This window comes from Artemia franciscana, chromosome 9 (genome assembly GCF_032884065.1).
Source record: "Artemia franciscana chromosome 9, ASM3288406v1, whole genome shotgun sequence".
NCBI lineage: Eukaryota > Metazoa > Arthropoda > Branchiopoda > Anostraca > Artemiidae > Artemia > Artemia franciscana.
The window spans coordinates 12,437,095-12,461,507 of record NC_088871.1 but is presented as its reverse complement, the minus strand read 5'-3'; the positions used below and the strand labels follow the sequence as shown (position 1 = coordinate 12,461,507).

At 33.6% G+C, this 24,413-nt stretch overlaps 1 protein-coding gene across 4 annotated transcripts in view; it reads left to right on the top strand.

Annotated features, from left to right (window-relative positions):
* Window positions 1-23,048, top strand: part of LOC136031012 (PMS1 protein homolog 1-like) — an 83,824-nt gene extending 60,776 nt beyond the window's left edge. Inside the window, exons 12-16 of one of the 4 annotated variants that reach the window (XR_010618412.1) lie at window positions 3,827-3,979; window positions 10,663-10,842; window positions 11,317-11,402; window positions 16,785-16,891; window positions 19,381-19,535. Coding sequence is in view for 3 of the 4 variants with exons in the window: in XM_065710181.1 (XP_065566253.1) it covers window positions 3,827-3,979; window positions 10,663-10,842; window positions 16,782-16,891; window positions 19,381-19,535; window positions 22,042-22,209 (766 nt within the window). In the remaining variant the exon portion in view is untranslated. Of the gene's footprint in view, window positions 1-3,826; window positions 3,980-10,662; window positions 10,843-11,316; window positions 11,403-13,318; window positions 13,511-16,781; window positions 16,892-19,380; window positions 19,536-22,041 lie in introns of those variants that run through there. The other 3 variants (XM_065710182.1, XM_065710181.1, XM_065710183.1) reach the window with 3 other exon arrangements.
* Window positions 23,049-24,413: the final 1,365 nt, after the last annotated feature.

The window sequence follows — 24,413 nt, the reverse complement described above, 5'->3', positions numbered from 1 at the left end:
ACTGTAACTACTTGCAACTGTGACTACTTGTTATTGCGACTCCTTGTGACTTCACCTGCTTTCGTCCACGAATATTTGCGACTACAACTGCTTGCGGCTGCCACTGCTTTCGATTGTGGCAAAATGTGGCTGCAAATGCTTGCGGCTGTGACTGTGAGTACTAGTGAGTTTGACTTCCACTGCTTGTGACTGTGAATACATGTGATTGTGACTACTCGTGATTACGACTTCTTGTGACTGCGATTGCGACTACTTGTACCTGAGACTACACTCAGCTGTGACTGTGACTACTTGCTGTTGTGAGTATGATTGCTTGCAACTACTAATACTTGTGACTACAACTACGACTGCTTGTGATTGTGGCTACTTACGACTGCAAGTACTCACGACTGCGACTACGTGCGACTGCAACTTTGTCTACTTGTGATTGCGACTGTTGCTATTTTTGACTACTACTAATAAACTACAACTAAACTGAACCAGAAGTGTTTGAGTGCATCTAGGCTGTCAAAGCAACTTACCAGCAATATCTCCAAGAAATATGAAGGGTATTAATTTGCAACTCTTTGAGAATGTTAGGGGGGATTGTGATCTTAATCAAAAGACAGTATTTGTAACCTGGTCGTCAAAATAGGGTATCGGAATATCTTAGGAATAGTCAAGGTAATTAAGTTGAAACTGACAAGATTTGACAAACTGACAAATTTCAATTGAAGAGTTTCGAGCGAAATCATAACGCACCATCTGCATCCAGGTTATCAGTAGGGCGTATCTATTATATCCCAGGTACGACTTAGGATATCAAATTGTTACTTCAGGTAATGCTAAAGGGGGTGTTGAGCTAAATCAAAAGACACTAGGTGCATCCAAATTGCCAAAATTGCGTATGCAATATTTCAGAAACGGCTATTAATATGAAGCTACTCAAGGAGGGCTAAGCGTATTAAGTTTAAACTATCAGAAAATGTTGACATGTATTTTCAACTAAATCAATAAATACTATGTTCATCCAGGTTATCAAAAGCGTGCTTCTGCAATATCTCGGAACTATAAAGGTTTTAAGTTGCAATTTTAAGATAGTGTTGAGGGGGATGTTGAAATAAGACAATAGTCATTACGTGCATTCAGGTTGTCAAAACGGAGGATGTGGAATGTCTTAGAAATGGCTAGGGTTTTAAGTTTGGCTGTTTACAGAATGTTGAGGGGGATGTTTATACCAATCAAATGTCGTTATGTGCATCCACTTTGTCAGGATGCCATCTATTCCACGCCACACCAAGAAAATGCTCATGTCAAATTCTCAAATGAAAAAGTTTAAAGAGTTAGAAGTAAAGGGAGCTAAGTGGTACATCTGTCGCAATTATTCTCTTTTTCCATTTCCATTAACATGTAATCTTTTGAGTATTCTCCCGGGATGCTTCTTTCGAAACTATTGTGCAGATTTTGCCGTTGAATCAAAAGCTTAGTTCAAGAACTTGAACTAATTAATTCGAACGACATTTATACTATAATTATATTGAATCCAATCAAAGACAACGCTCAGATAGCATTATGCAACTTAAGAATTTAAGTTAGAAATTGGTAGTTTAATTCTTAAGGCAAAATCCTGATAAGCTAGAGAATATTTGTAATATTAACCAGCAATAAAGCTTTGAAAATAAAAAATGAACAGAAATTAACTAAAAAAAGACTTTCGAAACAGATGTTTTTCTAAAATGAATTCAGACCCATATTGAAACTTAGCATGAGCAGAAATAATGTCCTTACTACAACCTTACTATTAACTTACTATTATTATAAACAGAAGTTTGGCTACTCCCCCTCCCCAACTTTTAAAACTTCTAAAGTCTATTGCCTTATTTGCGCTTTACTCCAAACCAAATGGATGTTTTGCATTTTTTATAGTTAATATATTGAAAAATAAAAGTCCCTGTTACATAAAATCTTTAATATTGAATTGCTGAGACTTCCAATAATTACCATCATTACATATTGCACACTCAGTTATTTTTAATAGTTCTTTCCAATTATTTTGATTATTTTAGTAGTTTTTTTTGTCCATGTTTTGGAAAATTAAAATACGCTGTTGAAAATGCAAATATTTTTCAAAAATACTTTACTTGCCTAAACATTACTTGCCTAAATATTGCTTAAATGTATCATCTCTCATAAATAGGTCTTTTTCTAGTAAAGCTTCTTTTGCACCAATTAAAAGTACTAATTTTGCACTAATTTGCATTAATTTGCACTAATTGGCACTGATTTTGCACTAACTTATTACAATAGGCCTGTGTACACTTTTGTTTCGAGTGTCATTTAATCACCTTATTTAAATTATTGTTATAAAAAGTATTAAGTGGCTCTCAAACTGTGTGCATGATTTCCCATGCTAAATAGTTCATCTATGTTACTTTAGTTATAACTTTTCACTTCTAGTAAGTCCTTCTGCGCTAGACTATAGTAAAATCAGTAAAACTCTATCTCCAAGTGGAGCCAAGATGTTGGTTTTGCTTTTGGCGATACTGGTCAAGTGGTTTTAGTGTCTTTTTGTTTTGTCTCTTTTGAAGTGTAATTCCGTTTCGATTGAAATGCAGGGTAATTGATTTTTTTTTTTTCCTTCTTCTTTTCTTTTCTTTTTTCTTTTCCTTTTCTTTTCTTTTTTATTTTTTTCTTCTTTTCTGTATTGTTTTTATTTGTATGTGTATTGGGGTTGTAAGCCCAAACAAGCTTTGCTTCGGGCCATTTGCTTGTTTTGTTTTGCTATTTATATTAATAAACCCGTATTTCTCTCTCATAACCATCATTTAAAATCACCATGAGCCAACTATTTAAAAATTTGGAATGGAGATGAAAGTTCAAGCGTAAAAGGCTTTCTAAGAAACTTTCTTAATGTACTTTCAAAATTTACTAGTGGATAACCCAGAAATTCCATTTTGTTACTGTCATGTTGACCTTTCCATAAAAAAACATACACTTACTATTACTACTACTAACAACTCAGTGCAGCACCAAGCGGCCTGAAACTAACACACAGCGCACGCTTCTCGTTGGGTCATAGATCGATGGTCGAAAAGAACTATCTTTGGCATTCTGTTATCTTTCATCCGCAAAACGTGTCCTAGCCGTCTCAATATTTCTCTTATTATAAAGGGGGATGGAATACGGGTTCTTTGTATAGCTTATTGTTTGATACACGGTCAGTCAAACAAGTACGAACAACTATCCTTAGATAGGTAGTATATATATTCACTTACACACTTACACAGGTAGTATATATATATTGTTAAATATGGTGGATGCAGTGAAGATGTTAAAAGTAGAGTAGCCAAGGCCCAGGATATTTTTGCACAATTGAAAAAAAAAGCTTGGAAAAAGAGGAAGATAAGTATGTGAGTCAAGATTGGAGGGATGGGTGAGAAGATGCCGTAAAAAAGGATTTAAAGAAAACTGGGCTTTTTGGGAGAATTTAAAGAAGAAATATTTAAATAGACCGGGATGGAGGAGGAACTTGCAGAGCTGTGTTGGTGGACTGGTACTGCAATGAGTTGTTGCTAATAATAGTAGTAGTAAGATATAGTTATTATTAATAGGCACAATTAAACTTAATTAAAATTAATTAAACAATTGAACTTAATATTAAACTTAAAAATGCAAAACTGCAATCATGCGAATATTGCATACAACAAAAATATAAATAAGCGAAATAATTACTGTAAACAAAATAAGTAAAGACCAAAATAAAAGAAACAGAATATAACTAGTTAATGAGAGTTTATCTGAGAGACTCTCCAGTCGTATGTGAATTTCACTGGTTTTTTTTTTTCAGAAAAAATAATACGCAGGATGTGATACGTGTCGATAAATTTTTGAACAAGGCATGTAACACAAAAGCTGTATCAAATTCAGCTACTGAAGATAAGATTCTGTCAGTAAAACTTGCAGATATTTCATGGAAGCTTAACAATCCAAAGCCAAACACGTAAGTCTATTCCATGGCCTTATCCAGGTGGGAGATTCTCTGGCTCGAATACCCCCTCCCCCTGAAATTTTTTTCTGATTCACTGAGAAGTACCTTGAGATCATGTAATACGTGTAAAATATATGTAATGCACGTCCACGAGAAGATTTTGTTTACCCCCCTCCCCTAAACAAAAATCCTGGATACGACCCTTGTCTATTCACTATCATTTCTGTCTAGATGTTCACCTGCTACTCTGTGTCAATTTTATGCTTTTATGCAGATGACGAACTTGACTGTGGTGTATTATCCTTTACCGTAAAATTGGAATTTTTTTACCATAAAATACCATATGGAAATTATTTCTGACCATATGGTAAGAACATTATTTTTTATCATATATAGGGACTGTGAAGTGCTATTTATTAGCATTCAAGCTGTTATGAGCTCCTATTGGGTGTCTGACTCCTGTATTTAGAACTTGGAAACTGCATCAGGCATATGTCCTGGGTGTGATAACTCTGAAGACGCTAATGCAGTCGAACTTCAGGGATGAACTGTTTAAACCATTTCTGTGACTATTTTTGTGACTATTTCTGTGACTATTTTTATCTCGGTTTCTTCTTGTGATTATTTCTGTGACTATTTTTATCCTGGTTTCTTTTTTCTGTTATCGACGGCCAGTCTTTTTAATTGAGTCATATTTTTTAAGTTTATCACCATACACTCAAATCGTTTTAAGTATAAATACTCTACAAGATTGTTTAAACCATGACGATAAATAAAATTTCGAATAGGTTTAAATTCTTTTAATAGACAGTGATAATTCACAAAGAATACTGGATATTTTGGTCACAAGTCTATTGACTGTCATCAGGAGAATCTGGCCGCTTATGACGTTCTCTGCACATGTTACCGAAATATCCAGTATATTTGCGAATTATCACTGTTTATAAAAACCGTCTAGCCCTGTTCGAAATTTTATTTATCGTCATGGAAAGGCAGTGTCGTCTTCGAAATTATCTGTGTTTAAACCATTTCTGTTTTTATATTCTTTTTTCTGTTATCGAGGATCAATTTTTTTTCAACAAATTAGATTCAACTAATCGTACTATATATTAGATCCATAATCTAATATATATTAGATCCATAATCTAATATATATTAGATCCATTTGTTATCGTAGAAACTTCGAATACGGCTCATTCGACTGGAAATTGAAAGGGGGGTTTGTTGCCTTCCAATCACTTTTGACTATTAAAAGGACACTAGCCCTTTCAATATCCAATCGAATGAGCTCTTTTCGAACTTTTTACGACAGCAAATGTCCATCTCAGAATTTCCATCATATGCATTTCAGGAGAGTACGTGGTGGGGGGGGGGATTGTCCACCCTCCGATCACTCTGAATCTTAAAAAGGACACTAGAACTTCTTATTAACAATCCAATGAGCCCCTTCTGAAGCTTATACGATTATTTTTCTTATATATACCTTATATGCCCACAGAGCATAACTTATAACCCTTGCTCAACGGGCTCTAAGGGGGGGGGGGTCATCCTCAAAGACTTAATTCCCGAATCTTTAACTTCGTTGAACAAAATGGCTATCTCAAAATTTTGATTGGATGTGTTTGGGGAAATGGTGGACATGGAAGGAGTGTTAGTTGCAATCCTTCGATACGAAGTGCCCTGGTCTAAAAACAAATACATAATTTTGATAATATTAATTAGTTTTTTGTATTTTATTATCATTTTTTTTTCCAGAAATGATTGTATTTATCTAGTTGTCACTTTGAAAAAGATTTAATTTTTTACAGTTATTAAGTATAAAGGTGTCAAATATATTTTCTTTTTATATTCAAAATCAAATTAAAAATATTGAATTAAAAGTGTTTATTTGTTTTTATTAATCTTAGTTTTAAGGTCTTACTTTGAACAAACTATTTTGATAATGCGTTGATTTTTACAAACACTGAGTCCAAAGGGATTGAATATTTTGGTGTTTGATAACCAAGTTCAAAACTGTCTATATTGTTAAAAAAACATCCGTCCAACGCTTCGGCGTTGCTCAACAGAACTGAATGCTGGGAGTTTATATCTTAAGTAGGCCATTGTTTTATGTATTTTTGTAATTACTTACTCTTTTCATTTTTGTATACTTTCACTTTAGTTGACATAATTTTTCCATTACCATTAAAAAAAATATTTGTCTTTAAGCTTCATTAAATAAAAGAAAACATTTTTTTTAAACTGAAAGTAAGGAGTAACAATAAAAGTTAAAACGAACAGAAATTGTTGCGATATTGATGAGGGCGTTGTCTCCTCCTCAACACCTAGTTCTTCACCCTACAGTAGCACTTAAAAAAGTTACTTATCATTCTAATTAAACGGCCCTTGTGTTTCTTCGGGGTGTTACTCCCCCAAGGTGTTGAAGAGGGGGCAACTCCCCTCCAATATGTAATAATTTCTGTTTGTTTTAAGTTTTAATGCTGTTCCTTACTTCCAGTTGAAAAAACTACTTTTGTTTTTTTATTTAATTTCCGACCGTTTTTATATGACGCCAGGACATCTGGCTCCACATCCTCATCCCACAGAAATGTCATCTGGATAATTCAATCCGGGCGAAAATTTACCCCGGACAATTACCTTTAACATCTCCACGCATAAAGTTGAATCTGTTAAGAAAAAGAAATACATATAGAGAAATTTCTTATAGGAATTCTGGCAAATTCACCTAGTGTAAATTTTCCCTTGTTAAGTTTACACCCTGGAAACATCCCTCTTCATAGAAGATTCTCCCCGTGAAAAATCCTCCAAGCAGAAAATTCATCCTCCCCTCCCCACCCAAAAAATGTATACATGCTTCCAAATAACAAATACTATACGTAAACAATCGGCAAATTTTATAACTTAAAAACCTTTCCCCAGGGGCTGTAGGGGGTCATTATATCTCCAAAAACATAGTTATTGACCCCCCTTGTATCCCTGGCCATGGAGCCTTTCGAGGGGGAATAAGTGTATTGTAATTCCATTTTGAATTGTATTTTGTATTGTATTGTATTGAATTATAATAAACTTCTTATTCTTCTTTCAACTGCTGAACAAAATAGCTATCGCAAAATTTATGACCGGATGATTTGGGAAAAAAGTGGTATGGGAGGGGGCCTAGTTGCCCTCCAATTTTTTGGTCATTTAAAAAGGGTAGCAGAACCGTTAGAATAAGTCTTCTCCTGAAGTTCTAGACCCTCTTGGTCGATACGATCACCCCTGGGAAAAAAACAACAACAAATAAACACGAATCCGTGATCTTTCTTCTGGCAAAGATAACAAAATTCCACATTTTTGCAGAAATGCGATTGAAAACTCTACAACAGGGTTCTTTGATACACTGAATTTGATGTTATGATTTTCAATAAAATTCTATGACTTCTAGGGGGTCTATCCCCTCTTTTTAAAATCAGACAAATTTTCTCAGGCTCGTAGCTTTTGATGGGTAACACTAAACTTAATGAAACTTATATATTTAGAATCAGCATAATAAGCCAATTCTTTTTATATATCTATTCGTATCAAAATTCCGCTTTTAAAAGTTTCGGTTACTATTAAGCCGGGTCGTTCCTTACTTACAGTTCGTTACCGCTAAAATTTTGATTGCCCCTCAAAATCCAAACAGAGATCATTGAAATATTGATGGTTTTTTCTGTGTTACCAAAGGTATTGTATTCATAAAACTTTACAGTCTTATGAAATGTAATTAGACAAATAGAAAAAAATTTCAACTAAAGTAAGGAGCAAGTTTAAAAGTTAAAAAAAATTCAAATTACTCTGTATATAAGGGGGACTTATCCCTTCTCAACACCTTTCCCATTAAAGTTTTTTAGTGCTTTGAAGAAATCTTTTTTTCCAATTGCAAATTTTCTTAAAAATTTTGGACAAAAGCCAAACTTAACAGTAAAGAAGAAGGTGCTAAGGAGGAGACATCCCCCTTCATATAAAGAATAATCTGTTCAAATAGGTTTTAGATCTGTTCCTTGCTTTCAGTTTAAAAGCTCCTTTTTTGATTTAATTTCTGATTGTTTTCTAAATCATACCCAGGCCTAACCAAGATATAATTTGTGGTACCGGTCCCTTAAATCCCTCGTTAGTTGATTTTAAAATGTATAAATCAGTAATTGTACGTTGATTCATCCCGTCCTACGTTTAAATTTGCATTTTCAATTTGGATAAAATTTCAACACATTTAAAAATCGCCGACCTATAGCAATGTTGGTAAAAAGTCCTTGTTAATACTACTGCAAAAGAATTTCGGTTGGATGAAAAGGAGTATTATTGTTTGTATGGATGGAAATTCTCTGAGACTTTTGATCTTACATATATTATTTAATATATTTATTACAAATATTTGTTTAAATACATTGAAGTACTTCACATAAATAGAAAAAGAAAGATATTACCATTTAAAATTGCAGAAAATTAAGTTCCTAACAGTATTATGCTACCCCAAAGAACTTTCCTGGCGGGGTTGATGATGGTCTGCCTTGCTTTTTCCACCTCTATGCTGGTAGATATGGGATTATAACATTTTAGCTGTATAGAGAATCATTTTAATTAATTCCTACTCCCCCTAACTCTTTCAACATTTATCTGAAGCCTCATGAAGAGTAAGCAGTTTGTCCAGCAAAGTGTACTTTTTCAGGAATCTACCCTACCCCACCTAAACAATGACTCCCCTCCCTCATTATAGCTGATACGCAATTACAGATCACCAAACGTAGCCTAATTTTAATACAAATAAAGCGAATAAACTTGTTTGAATCCAGTACTGCCACCGTGTGACATTACCTCTTTGGCAACTTGGAAGCCTAAAATATAGTTATTAATGCTTTTAAATCAATTAACTTTTCAGAATTTTAAATTGATTGCAAATTCTTCCTCTTTGGGGTAAAAACGTAGTTTAGCGCCCTAAAATGGCAGAAAACAAAACTTCCCCCTTGCCCAATCTGTATAGTCACTTAAAACAGAGTTTTAAATCTACCTTTGAATGTGCTCCTTCCTAATTATCTTGGACCTTCGGTTTGATACAATCACCCCTGAGAAAAAAAAGAAAACAAATATACATACATCGGCGATGTTTCTTCTAAAAAAAAGAAGCAAAATTCCATATTTTGAAGATTGGAGTTTTAAACCTCTGTGGTAGGGTTCTCTGTTATGATGCATCTAATAAAGGGATTTCCAATAAGATTGCTTGCTTTTTTGGGGGTGTTTCCCCTTTTTTCAAAGATCAGGCAAATTTTCTAATTTTGGTCTTGGGTGGGTAACAATAAACTGAAACAATTTTATATATTAGAATCAGCATATAAAGATAATACTGCCGGTGTAGCAATTGTCATGAGAGTTCCATTTTTAGTTTTGGTGAATATTGGTCCAAGTCACTTCTTACTTCCAGTTTTTTTTCACAAACTATTTGATAAGATTCTCTAGTGGCGAAAATTTTTTTAACCTTTTCATTTTATTTAATTGAATAGGACAATAAAGAAAGAGGAAAAAGAAAAGAAAGAGGAAAAAAGAAAGAAGAAAGAAAAGAAAGAAAGAAAGAAAAGAAAAAAGATTAGAAATAAAAAAAGGATTAGAAAATAGGAAAAGAAAGAGGATTGATTTGAAAGCTAGATAGTTAAGTTTGAATTTTGATTTTCGTTTGCTATTCTATTTTTTTTTTTTCATTTCTGAATTTGTAAGAGATTTAAGGGGAGAATTGGGGGGGGGGGGAAATTGTCCTGTTATGAAGAGGTACATTTTACATGGCCGTTAGAAAATCAAAACGTGGTATCTATGCAGGCAGAATGATTCTTGAGTATCTCTACTCCTTCTGTAAACTGTTCTAAGGCGTAGGAAATTCCATTAAGACAAGTCAACATCTGTTATAATCTACCAAAGCAATAAATCTTTCTGTAATTTTGGTTTGAGTTTGATTTTCTTATAAGATTAAATGTATAATAATTAAATACATTATTTATTAAATAAATTCATCCCTTTGCCAGGAATCCTTGTCGTTTAAAATTTGCCGTATTTTATTTCATTTTGCATGCAATTTACTCGCTCTCTTTATTTGAGAGTTTTTTCCTAAAAGTATTTAAAAATAAATTTATTGCTACCAAAAAAATATGTTGAAATATATTCCCTGTCACCCAACCACCACTGCTATTTCGGCGTCCCCCCCCCCTTGGAAAATTTTCTGCGGGCGCCCTTGAACTAATGTTTACATCAAAGTGATTGCAGTGGTGCAGTTTACATCACAGTGGCCGGTCTTGCAACCAAGCGCCTCTTGCGTTGGAGAACCAAAATTTTGTTCGAGCGCATTTAAGCTCTCAAATTATCAGTTCATAAACCAATTTGTCGGAACAATGAGACGTTTGAGAACTCAATTTCAATTGTGTATTAATGCACGTCAGTTTTTTTTTAGCTTAATATTGTCAGTGTTGCCGCAGTGTTGATTTTTTTTTCGCTTTTTTGTTTTGTTTTATTTTTTTGTTTGTTTTTGTTTGTTTTACTTCGTATATATTTACTTCGTTTATGTTTTACTTCGTTTATTTTTTTGTATGTATGTTGTAGTCGATTTTTTGTTTGTTTTACTTCGTTATCATTAATTGCAGTTTTGAGATGTCATTGAAAGTTTTAATATATATCTGTTTTTGCCTCTTGTCCAGGACTCAAGACTGTATTGTTGGTCCATTGAATAGCTATTCCGGTTGGGCAGTGGTTGTTGAGGATGTAACGGGCATATTGAATCCATGGAGGGTGCTTGAAATCAAAATGTTCAAACAATTAATGATGTCTGCTAAAGTAGAAGCCGAGACCCTTAGTGAACCTATTACCATCAGAAAATCGTAAGACCTCTCTCTCTCTCTCTCTCTCTCTCTCTCTCTCTCTCTCTCTCTCTCTCTCTCTCTCTCTCTCTCTCTCTCTCTCTCTCTCTCTCTCTCTCTCTCTCTCTCTCTCTCTTCTCTATCGTTTTCTAGAAAAGAAAACCAAAGCAAGCAAAATAATAATTTAAGCTCTGAACTTGAGAAAAGTAACTCATTTGCATTTTTTCTCTTTTTATAATTCTAAGTTTGCTTCTTTTTTAAATTATGTTTTAGTTTATTTTATTTTCTTATTTATCTTCTTCATTTTTACTTTAAGTCTGTGTTGTTTTTATTTTCTCTCTGTTCCATCATTTTTAATGTATATAATATATTTTACTCATTTATGCATTAATTTTTTTTTTATATTTTTAGTTTTTGTATGTATTTAATGTATGGTTTTTTTAGATATATTTAGTATACGTAAAACATTTTCTCTTTGTTTACTATATTTTACAGGTTTCCTTTTCATTTTGCAACAGAACAGCTTGCGCTCCTTTGTCGGGTACCCTCCAACCTAAGCTATACCACTAAGCTACACTTAGGTGGGTACCAGTTTTTTTTTTTTTACCTTTGAAATGAAAGGAAAAATGACAAAGAAACAAACAGGATTAATAGAAAAGAATAAGAAAAAAAACGTTGAACAAATAAATTAGGAAGAAATTCATCCAGTGAAAACTGGAAAATGATGAAAACGTCTCGTCAGAGGTCTCCGTTTAGCTGGGGTTAGTGTAAAAAGAATAAAAATATAAACTGTGTGAAATACGCATTTGAAGAAAGGTAAACCATTAAAAAAAAATGGCGACTTAACCACATCGACTACAGGAACGTCACAGAGAAATGATCGTCTGATTATCATAAACAGAAATGTTTCCTCGTTAGTTTGCTCTAACTGTTTTATCTACTAAAAAAAAGGTCAACTATACTTGCAAAACAAAAATTATTTTGACTTTAACAAAGATAGTTAAGGAGGATGGGTACAAAGTCAGACATTGACGACGGCAATTCAAAAGGTAGTGTGTTACTACCTTTACTGTTTAACACATGGTATCTGTTACTACCGTTCGTTTTAAACATATATTTTGTGGAAAGGTGATTATTTTTAAAAGGTAGACTATATTAGTCATCCAAGATATTGCAAAAATACACAAAAAAAAATGTTATTTTTACTTTGAGGTGTCAGTTATTTGGAAATTTTGTATTGAGAGACGTGAGGAGTAAATTATTATTATAAATTATTATTTGAAATATTTATTTTTACTTTTTTGCTTATAGGACTACTAAAAACAAAAAGATATATGCAAAATGTATGCTAAAATATATGTAAATGGAAAAGAAATTTGAATCACCATAGTGCCAGTTATTTACCATTTATTTACCATAGTGCCAGTTATTTACCATTTATTTACCATAGTGCCAGTTATTTACCAGAATTCCATTTGAAAGTTTTAAGTTGTTTGTTATATTTGCCCCCATGGAGAAGTAATTTTTGGATAATTGAACAGTGTCATATTCCACATTCATTTATGGTTATGCAGAAAAGGATTCAGAACTTTGGTTTAGTCTAGTAAAAAATTGCCATCAGATTTTTTTTTTAGAGGTGTCTTTCTTTAGAATTTAATTTGTTTAATTTATTATCTTCCTTTGTATGGCTCCACTTTTGATTTTGTATCTTTTTAGTTGGTAGCAAAACTCATTTCCTTATTCATCCATTGTTAGGCAACTATCATTAATTTATCTCTTTCCTTAAAACACTTTCTCTAAATTATAAGCTAAAATTCTTATTCCATTTTATAATGTACTTAATTTAATAAATTTCCATGAATGGATAAGTTTAGGTCGTGGTGTTGATTCTTCAGATTTATTAGGTGTGTGAGTGCTGCTCTGTTAAATTTTAAAAGCTATCTTTTTTTCTGAAAAATTATCTGAAAGTTTAATCCAAAGGAAAAAGATACCAAAGTTCAATCCTTTAATCCTAAAGTTCAATCTGAAGCCACCACTGCTGCTCTATTCTGAGGTTTGCTCTTTGCTCCATCTCATAAAATCCAGCTTCTTAAAAGTTTAAAGCTCTGTTTCCTTCGTGAAAATCAGACAGTTCGTGGTAACGAACTGTAGTAAGGAGCGACCCGGCTCAATAGTAACCGTAACTCTAAAAAACGGAATTTTGATACCAATAGTTACATCAAAAGAATCGTATTTTAATGTTGATTTTAAATATATAAGTTTCATCAAGTTTAGTTTTACCCATCAAAAGTTTGGAGCCTGAGAAAATTTGTCTCATTTTAGAAAACAGGGGGAAACACCCTCTAAAAGTCATAGAATCTTAACGAAAATCACACCATCAGAGAACCCCACTGTAGAATTTTTATGCTCCTATCTACAAAAATGTAGAATTTTGTATTTTTTCCAAGAAGACATATCACGGATGCGTATTTATTTGTTTGTTTTTTTTTTTTTCCAGGGGTGATCGTATCGACCCAGTGGTCCTAGAATGTGGCAAGAGGGCTCATTCTAACGGAAATTATAAGTTCTATTGCCCTTTTTAAGTGACCAGACAAATTGGAGGGCACCTAGGCCCCCTCCCATGCAAATTTTTTCCCCAAAGTCACTGGATCGAAATTGTGAGAGCCATTCTGTTCAGCTTAGTCAAAAACCTAATATCTATGTCTGTATACTATGTATCTATGTCCCAGATTCCCCGGAGGGGGGAGGGGCTGCAAGTTACAAACTTTGACCATTGTTTACATATAGTGATGGCTATTATGAGGTGTACACATGTTTACAGGGGGACTTTTTCACGTTGGGGTGGGGGGGTAGATCGGGGGGAGGGGTTACGTGGGAGGATCTTTCCATTGAGAAATTTTTCATGAGAGAAGAGAATATCCATGAAGGGGGCGCAGGATTTTCTAGCATTATTTAAAAACAAAATGTGAAAATAAACAAAAAAAAAAAAATTCAACCGGAAGTAACGAGCAGCATTAAAACTTAAAACGAACATAAAATATTACGTATATAAGGGGGTTCGTCTCCTCCACAATACCTTGCTCTTTACGCTAAAGTATTTTTAGTAATTTCAACTGTTTATTCTACGGCCTTTGTGATGCAGGGGTCATTCTTAAACATTTGGGACAAAATTCAAGCTTTAGTGTAAAGAGCGAGGTATTAACGAGGGGGCGAACCCCCTCATATACGTAATAAAATACACAAATATAGAAGTTCGTAACGTAAGTTAATTCGTAAGATACGTATTTTTATTACTAACAAAAACTTTTGTAAGAAGAAAATAAAAAAAAAATCTAGTTACATTCTTAAGTAACCAAAAATTGGAGGGCAACTAGGCCTCCTCTGCCACCCCTTTTTTCTTATCAAAATCGTCCGATCAAAACTATGAGAAAGCCATTTAGCAAAAAAATTAATATGCAAATTTCGTTTTATTTTTTTATGTGCGGTGAGCCAAAATCAAAACATGTATTAATTTAAAAACGTTCAGAAATTACAAAAAAAAACAAGTTTTTTTTACTGCAAGTAAGGAGCGACATTAAAACTCAAAACGAACAGAAATTATTCCGTATATGAAAGGGGTTGTCCCCTCCTCAACGCCTCGCTCCTTACGCTAAAGTTTTTTAGTTGTTTTAAAAAGTAGAGTTGTGACAAAGAGTCAAACTTTAGCGTAAAGAGTGGGGCGTTGAGGAGGGGACAACCCCTTTCATATACGGAATAATTTCTGTTCGTTTTAAGTTTTAATGTCGCTCCTTACTTGAAGAAAAAAACTTGTTTTCTTTTTATTTAATTATCTAAAAGTTCCATGCCAAGGAAGTAGATTCTAATCAATCCGTCAATCTTAAAGTTCAATCTGAAGTCTACGGCGAAAAGAGCTACCAACGCTTCTTTATTAAAGTTTTACTCTTAACTTCTTCTCATAAGTTCTGCCTCCTTAAAATTTAAAAGCTCTGCATCCTTCAGAACAAATTATATGAAAATTCTATCTGTAAGAGGGTAATTCTGTTTTCTTTTCTTTTTCTTCTGTTCTTCGTGTGATGATTTAGTTGAAGTGGGCTGAAGCTCAAAACTAGCTCCATTACTTTTTATGGAAATTGGCACAATGACATTGCCTGAAAAAATGATCTAGATTGGTCACAACTTTGGGAAAATTCGCTAAGAGACTTATTTTTGAAGAAATAGTTTCATGTGAATGACGTTGCATTTATATGCATTTGAAGAGCAACTTACGTCATTTTACCCCGAGGGTGATCGGAATTACGCAAGGTGACAAATGAATCCACATTTTGTTTTAGTGTTGCTTAAACAAGAATCAAGTAAGATTAATGCTGATTGGTCGATCGCCTCCTACGAGAATATAAATCCTGTAAAAGCCATGTTTCTGTGAAAAATAAACAGAAAGTAGGAATTGAATTCACGCCGCAATTTCTTAATTTAATTGATATTCCTGATTTGCCACCATATGACTTAAAAAACAAGTGACACGATAATTATGCTTCTGCATAATTTAGGTGTTCCAGAGAGTATGTGCCATTGAAAATGCCTGTTTCATACTGAATTATGTAACAACGTAAATAAGTAAAAAAATATAGTTACTAGAGAAGAGCTGGAAAAGAAGTTTTTTGGTATGTATGTATGTATGTATGTATATATTTATTTCCCATCAAAAGAAACAGATGGAGTATAAGATAAAAAAGCAAAAAACACATTACAAAAGAATACACAAACACAAGAAAAATAAAGAACAAATCGATATCTAACTACAAAAAATGCTACATCAAATGGTATCTATGACCTCCTGCAAAATTATACAAGATAATGAATGAATCCGAACGCCTAAAGCAAACGGTAAGGAAAAATGTCTGTGGGAATGATAAATGAAAATGAAAAGCAACAAGATCTGCAGCTAGAATACATGTGACAACAAGCATCACGATGAATCAACTATGAAAATGTTGAAAAAGCCAATATGTGGTTAGAAGACAAGTGACAATGAGGATTATATGTAATCGCAAACGAAAATGTCTGCGCAGCAAAATATTCGGTCAGAAGGTAAGAATTCGGTAAGAATTCACGCCAGAATTTCTTAATTCAGTCTGAAAACCATATATGTACAAATGTGCCGAGGACAATGTTTGCCAACCTAAGGACAATGTTTGGCAACCTAACATCTTTCATTTGCTTAAAATGACCCAACCATCGTAATTTCTCTTTTAGTATAGAAACAAACGATGGGTCTAACCCTACATTCCATACTACCTTCAAATACTTACCTACCTTCAAATACATACCTACCTTCAAATACTTTTTTATGTGTCCATGTTCAGAGCCACATTTAACCCCTGTCATTGCCGTGGCTTCTAGTATCCTAATCTTAATTTTAATGCTGGATTATCTATTCTTCTAAACTTTTCCTACTGCGAAAAAAATATCTTGGGCCTGTCTATTCTACTTTCACATTTTTATTCCAAACAGTAACAGTTTCATTCAGGAACATTTCATTCAGTAACAGTGATTCCATACACCATCCATACTAGTAATGCGACCAGACTAAATGGAGCCCATCTACTTGGTTCACGTTAACGTTTTATAATATCAGTCCTTCGCCCTTCATAACCTCGTTGTAAGAAAAGAAGCAAGCTTTATGAAAATCCATATTGAGGCCAAAGGGAAATTAGTATCTCCTTAAACAGAGTGGGAAGAAATCTAAGAAAGGTGACAGAAGAAAGGGGAACTTCATGGTTGGAAACAAAGAGTGAATATTTGAACATACTAGGGTAGAGAAGGAGCGTAGGCTGCTGTGTTGGTCTCAGGTGGCCTAGTGCTGCCATAAGCTGTTAGTTGTAATATTATCATTCCGTTGGTTAATAGATAGTTATAGTAAAAGATTCTTGAGTGGAAATTTGTAACATTTATTGTTCTAGAAGTTGTTCAGAAGCTATATGGGATGGCATTGCGAATTTAGTCACAGATGATTCTGCTATTATAGACGATCGTCTTACTTTCAATGGAGTTGAAGGTTTCGTATACAAAGGTAATATGTTCAATTTAAATTAATCGGTCAGGCTAGTGAAGTTAAGCAATAACTGCAAATTCCTGTTTTTGGCGATATATATATATATATATATATATATATATATATATATATGCTGTTTGAAGGAGTCCTGAAACGTAATTTTTTTTCTCGCTAAAATTATTCTTCTACCCTGCGTGCGCTAATGGAATTCCGAGTCAGGGTATTCCAGACCGATGCTAATATTCAGTTGATGATGTCTCGAGTTTCAATTAAGTTAATTCGAGCTTTTTTTTTCTTCTTCTTAAGCGGAAAAACAGACCCGAGTATATTCTTTTTGATCCTTACAGAAAGGAAAGAAATGGAATCAAGAAAATCAAAACCAACTATGTTGTTGTGAATATGTCGGAACTTTCCATAAATCAACATTATTTCTTTATTTTTTTCATGAATCAGCAAAAAATGGTAATCAACCATTATCAGCCAAAATGTTTGAAGTCGTAGTTCTGGTACTATACTTCTGTTAGTGGCAGCCAGATTTAGTCGCGCTAAATTGATTTTTCACCTTTCTATGTAGGAGCGCATACATCCATCCCTCTAACTGATATCAAAGTAATTTTCTAGTAGTGGGAGGTGTTAAAATCAGAAATAAAGAGGCACTATATTTAATTATTTTTTATTATTAGTTTATTGTTTTCGTATAATTGTATTTTCGTTATATTTCTCTATTTATGCGGACGAGGATTATTATATTAATTTTATTTCTATTGTATTTCATTATCTAATGGGACGAGGTTGAACCTGCCAAAGGGTTCCAAGTTAGATTTAGAAATATATAACCAGATTTATTCATCGTCGGCTTGCTTTCTCCACGACGGCAACGGGAGGCTTAGTAGACATTGTTCTGACATCCCGTAGTCATTTTATGCAACTGAACCGCTGGAGGTATCTGCATTTGATGACATTTGATGAGGGTGGTCGGTTCCCAGTGCTACTGCCGATTTTGTCTTTGTTGGCTCTTTCATATTGCCTGTCCTTTACAATATACAGACAGTATTGCAACCCGTAGTGATTTATAACTATTTTTAGTGATTTTTTGTATTGCCTAAACAAAAGAATCACATAAATCACTATACTATTGAAGAAAATCACTAAATGAACCCCAAAATCTCAAAAATCTAGTATTTTTTCTCTTTGGTTGCAGCCCTGTGTACAGATGGCATTTTTGTTATTTGATAGGCATGACTGGTTTGCCTTTCAGTTTGTTTTTACCATTTCCTCTTAATTTTTTTCCTTCTTTTTCTCTCTTGCCATTTTTTCTCCTTGCTATGTAGGAGCGCATACATCCATCCCTCTAACTGATATCAAAGTAATTTTCTAGTAGTGGGAGGTGTTAAAATCAGAAATAAAGAGGCACTATATTTAATTATTTTTCATTATTAGTTTATTGTTTTCGTATAATTGTATTTTCGTTATATTTCTCTATTTATGCGGACGAGGATTATTATATTAATTATATTTCTATTGTATTTCATTATCTAGTGGGACGAGGTTGAACCTGCCAAAGGGTTCCAAGTTAGATTTAGAAATATATAACCAGATTTATTCATCGTCGGCTTGCTTTCTCCACGACGGCAACGGGAGGCTTAGTAGACATTGTTCTGACATCCCGTAGTCATTTTATGCAACTGAACCGCTGGAGGTATCTGCATTTGATGACATTTGATGAGGGTGGTCGGTTCCCAGTGCTACTGCCGATTTTGTCTTTGTTGGCTCTTTCATATTGCCTGTCCTTTACAATATACAGACAGTATTGCAACCCGTAGTGATTTATAACTATTTTTAGTGATTTTTTGTATTGCCTAAACAAAAGAATCACATAAATCACTATACTATTGAAGAAAATCACTAAATGAACCCCAAAATCTCAAAAATCTAGTATTTTTTCTCTTTGGTTGCAGCCCTGTGTACAGATGGCATTTTTGTTATTTGATAGGCATGACTGGTTTGCCTTTCAGTTTGTTTTTACCATTTCCTCTTAATTTTTTTCCTTCTTTTTCTCTCTTGCCATTTTTTCTCACTATTTTGTTTTTGTTTTACAATTACTAATAGAAAATACAAGCAATATTTTAAAAAAAAAACAAAGTGAGGGGAAGCGAGATTTTCGAAAGTAAAATAAATAGAGGAAATTGAAGAATGTAAGGGAAAATAAAAGTTAGAAAAAAAGGGCCATATTCCGTTAGCTGCTGTAAAGCTGTGATGCTGCTAAAAAAAGGAAAATTCAGAATATTCTTTTTTTATTAATTATAAGAAAATGCATATACTTAGCTATTGCATTTTTTTCCAATAAATCTGATACATGATGTAATGGTAGAGGATTCATATTCAGAATCTTTGACCTTTAAAGCATATAATTCAGCAAAAATATGCCAGACATCTTAAAAAAGTTTTTTTTTTGAAAATCAATTTTTGCCTTTTTTTGTTATCAACTCTTATTTTATGTTTTACAGATTCAGTGTCTTCTGACGTCTCGTTGGCTGTCACTGCATTACCAAGGAATGTGCCGTTCTTTGGTATGAAAGATGTTGAAGACATTTTGCAGAGATTGGTGAACGTACGAAATATAGAAGATGCAAGGCCTCTTAAAATTAAACATTACCTACAGGTAAGTGTTTCTCTGACTAATTCGCTCGAATTCTCACTCTAATTAACTTTGAAAAAATTTGCGACGGACTTGGTTGTAAAATTTTCTTTTCTTCTCATTTTTATTTTTCTGTCTTCTATTTGCTCTTTTTCGTTTCTTACTCTTCGAGCGCAATAGCTTTTTTGTTCTTTTATTGTTGTTTTTTTTTTTTTTTTTGAAAAAGTGATAAGAAATTATTTTTAACAGTGTATAAACCAAAAAATTTGATTTTGTGATCTAAGTTATAATGTAATTATGCAGTTGTTATGCTACTTTTTTAGTTTATAATGCAGTTAAAACGAAAAACTTTAATAAGTAATTAAATTACTAATTTTTCTTGTTTTTATCATAAATGGGAACTAAATTAAAGATTGAATTTTAATTAATTTACATCAAAAGACTAACTTCTTAAGTTATAAGCTTAATATGTGTTCAATTATGGTGTAATAGCTGAAGGGGATAAAAATAATTTATCTTTTTGTAAGGAGAATTGTCTAGGGAAGCTCCATCAATGAGTATCAGGAAAAAAAACAACAAAAATTGTGGCTCGGTATAGTATACTTTTCTTCAGTCTTTTATTATCTGTTAAATGAAAATAGATCTATTTTTCTAATTAAAACCAAGGAACAACTTTTAAACCTTAGGAGCAATTGAAAGTAAAGAGAAACTTTAAAGGGACGGAAATTTCGTAATTGAGGGGGTCTGGCCCCTCCTCAATCCCACAGTACGAGAAGTTTTTGTGTCATATGAAAACAAGAGGAATAGTAGTAGTAAAAGTAGTAGAGAAAGTAGAGAATAATATAAAAGTAGAGAAAGTATGAACTTCGATTATTTCAACCGAAACCATTTTCTTTTTTAGTTTATTTTAAATAAAATTTGTCTTTTGTCTTTTCGTGACCATCCCCTGTGCTCCACCCCGCAGAAGCCAAACTCTCTAAGTGGTAGGAAAAAAGAACATGTTTTTTTGTAGAGCTAGTTTGCTTTTGTTTCTAAACCTAAAATAAACGGAGTAATGATCACAAGAGACTAGCGCTATGATGTCGGAAGAGCTGAATTCAATATCATATCTGCACGTTGGGGAAGGATAGGGGGAGAAGAACATCCCTCCCCAGATTCCCACTCTAAAGCATCTTCACAGGAATCATGGCCTTTAAAAGTTTTTTTTTCCGTGTTTTTGTTCATTTTTCTGATTTTCAGGTTTTAAATCTTGTTAGAAGTCTATTGCTCAGTTTTCTGATTTTCAGGTTTTAAATCTTGTTAGAAGTCTATACATTTCATGGCCTTTGAACATTTTTTTCCATAATTTTGTTCGGTTTTCTGATTTTCAGGTTTTAAATCTTGTTAGAAGTCTATGCGTTTGGGGTTGAGAATTCACTCCCTAGCGGTATTTATAATTTTTATGTTTCCTCGACTATTTCACCAAACAAAGGAAAGCAAAAGTGAATAAAATGTTCTTATGATAAGCGTCATTCTCACGTGTACTTAGCCTGTCATCCTTTTTCTGAGATAGCCGGTTTAAGACAATCACGGCTCTTGATAAAAGGAAACTGACACTTAAAAAAAAAAGAAAAACTTTTTCGAATGCAAACAATGATCCGCGTAGCGTAGGTACTGATGTCCTGATTCTCTACCTTCGAACCATCGGCAAATCATTTCACGCTTCCCGTGTCTTTCCTCCAAGATCCTCTAGGCACCTATAAGGAGCTAGGTTGACTCTTGTTGAGCTTACAGAGTAACACCATTGATTCTTAGTCCAACCAAATAATCAGCGACACCAGGACTCGAAGCGCTACCTTGAGGCTTACTGGATTGCATGTTCGGCACGCCAACCCCTTGGGAAGGACTGTCGAAGCTTTAAAGAGTAGGAGCTAATTCGTCAGTAGAGCCTTCATTTACACGCGAAACTCTCTGAAAATAGTGTGGTGGGTTTTAGCGAAGAGACATTATTAGATTGCTAGACTTTAGAAGATGATCATGATGATATCAAGCAAAAGCCCTATTAAAAGTAAGTATGGAGCGATAGCAACGCTGAAGAAGAATTTACTAGATCTTTTAAAGAGAATTGGACTGCTAAGTGAAATCATCAGTAATATTTCTAACATTTAGATGAGTCCAATTACTGTTGACTTCAAATTTTTTGGCTCCCAATCATTTTTTCTTCTGGTCTGTTTTATCTCGCTTTTTAAGGCCCTGATGACCCCACACCTTTTTGAGTCACATATTTTTAGAATTGCAAATTCAGTTGATATTCAAACATTTTAAGTTGTGACTAGTTTTTAACAAACAGGGGGCTTGCCTCAGCCACATCCTTCCTTGGGGGACAATTTCGGAAATTGAAGTAGTACCTCCTAAAAAATATCAAAAGTCTGGAACCTGCATAAAATTAAGTACATTGCATTTAAAACATGTTTTTTGGAATTTGCTAATCTTCTGAGTTCTGTCAACATTAAGGTCGGTCTTTCTTTCTCTCTCTTTTTTTCTCTTTCAGGAACAAGCAATGCGGAAAGTGCATTCTATATGCTCTAGCGAATATGAAACTTTCAACACAAAGGACATTTTTCAGTACTTTCTCAATGAGCTTTCGGACGTTGAAAGTTGTCTCCACAACCGACCTCTTTTCTCACCCCTTGTCAGCGTCCTTCAAGTCAGTCAGTGAATTAAATCATAATTGTTTCTACTTTTACTTTTATAACTGGTTATTTTACTGAAGGTTGTACCTTACCCTGGGTTCCCACTGATGTGATTTCTCGCAAAATGGCCGTTTTCGCGTGAACCAACAAATTCTCTCTGTTTTTTGTTGTAAGTTTATACCTCATAACGGTCCATTGGCTGCGATGAAATATTTCTAATGAGCCGTTGAAAATCCCATCCGTTATTCCGAATCTAAAGTTTTTTAGAACCATAAATTTCAAGTAACTGAGAAACTAGTCATGTTTATCCTAAGTTTTCCATTAATATTTGACAAAAAAACTTGAGGGTCACTTCCTTTTAGTCCATGATTTTAATCCTTCCTACATGGGGGAATACTTTCAGTGAAATGAATATACAAGATAAGAATTATATTTTTATTGAGTATAGCTAGCCTATACCTATACAGGTTAGCCCTTTGAATATTGTTCTTGGCTTCTAGAACTTGATTTAGCGTCTTCCTATGCATTTGCTGTTAAAATATCTCATTAATATTTTTATGAGATAAAAATATTATGTTCATTATGTTTTTCTGTTTCAGTATCTCACAATATTTTTTTTTGCACTTCAACGGCTGCAGTGAAGCGTTTTTGTGTAAAAAATTTTGCGATTTTTCTTCATCTAATATCAGTATGCTGTTTTGTTTTCTAAAAAAATCACATGAATGGGAACCAAAGGTTACATTTTGTTTTTGGATATTAAAGCAATAAATATGCTTTAACGGATTCTTTCTTTGATGGTTATTGTTTCATTGACGGGTTGAAACATTTTTTATATCCTGTTCAATTAAACGTATGTTGATTGATACCTTGACTAAGTATGTCGATGCTATAACTTTTACAACATAATAAACGTTAACTACAATATATCACACTAGTAAAAACACAAGGAACGAATCAATCTCTGAAGCGATTAGTTCTGCAGTACAGCTTGTTCTTGTAGCGTGTGTTTCGGGTGACCGCAGTGGCGAGAAGTGGTAGAGAACGGTGTTTTTCACTCAAAAGCACGGACTATCCAAACTTACACATCAAATGCTACTTGTTTTTTTTTAGGATTGGGATTTTTAGAACTGCGAGGGCAGATTTGTAAGTGAAAAGTATAAAGCAAAATATGAAAGAATGTAGAACAACGAAGATAGTAAATCAAATATGACAAACAATCAAACGATTTTTATTTCGAAGCTACCAGTTTCTTTGTTTTATTTTGTTGTTTTTTTCAGAAGTCTTCGAATTAAATTTTTTGTGTGCTGAGGACGGCTTAAAAAAGGTCTTGGCGGTAATAATTGGGTCATTTCTATTTTTTAGTGGCTTTCTTCCCTTTTTTTTGAATTTTTTGGTTACTTTAAACTTGCTACTGTTGTACCTTTGCATAAAAAAGGTGATTCATCTCTAATTTCCAACTACAGACCTATTTCTCTTCTTCCCGTCATCTCCAAGGCTGTTGAAAAAGTAGTGCATCGTAGACTCTCCTCATTTTATCCAAAAGTATCATCCAAAAGCATTATATAATAAATCATCTGGAACATCTCATAATAAAAATAACCCATCGCGGATCTCTTTGGAGGTACACCAAATAGATGCATTAAATAGGGTGGAATAAAGTAAGAATATGTGCAGTCCTGCAAAAATCATGAAGCTTAAATCCGAGCATTAGACTGTTCCAACAAAAATACCAAAAAAAGGTATTCTTAATTAAAAATCCCAAAAAAGGTATATTTTGTAATTTAGAGGCGGGGTAATCAAAGGGTGGTTCATAACACGTGAATACAACTTTCTTCCCTTTTAGACCTTTTAGATAGAGCCTTTAATCTTTTTTGCCACGATGTGTACCAGGGTTGTATTTCAGTGGACAGTAGACTATCTGTAAACAGTCTAAAAAATACATAATACTAAGAACATAGTGCGTAAACGTAAACAGTCTTAGAGATCTAAGCCCTTTGTTTCAGTAAACATAATTTCAAGTTAGTTGATCATATTGGAGTGAATGTCCTATCAAAGCTGTTGATAGTTTATATCGGCTCAAGCAAATTGTTTTCTACAACCTTGTCGTTGCTACGCGTTATTCATCGGGTACGCTTTTCTAGATCAGGTACGCTTTTCATAAGATCCTCATGATATACTTCGCCCCTTACGAAAATAAGACTCAGTGTAGAAAAGATAAATATTTTGGAAA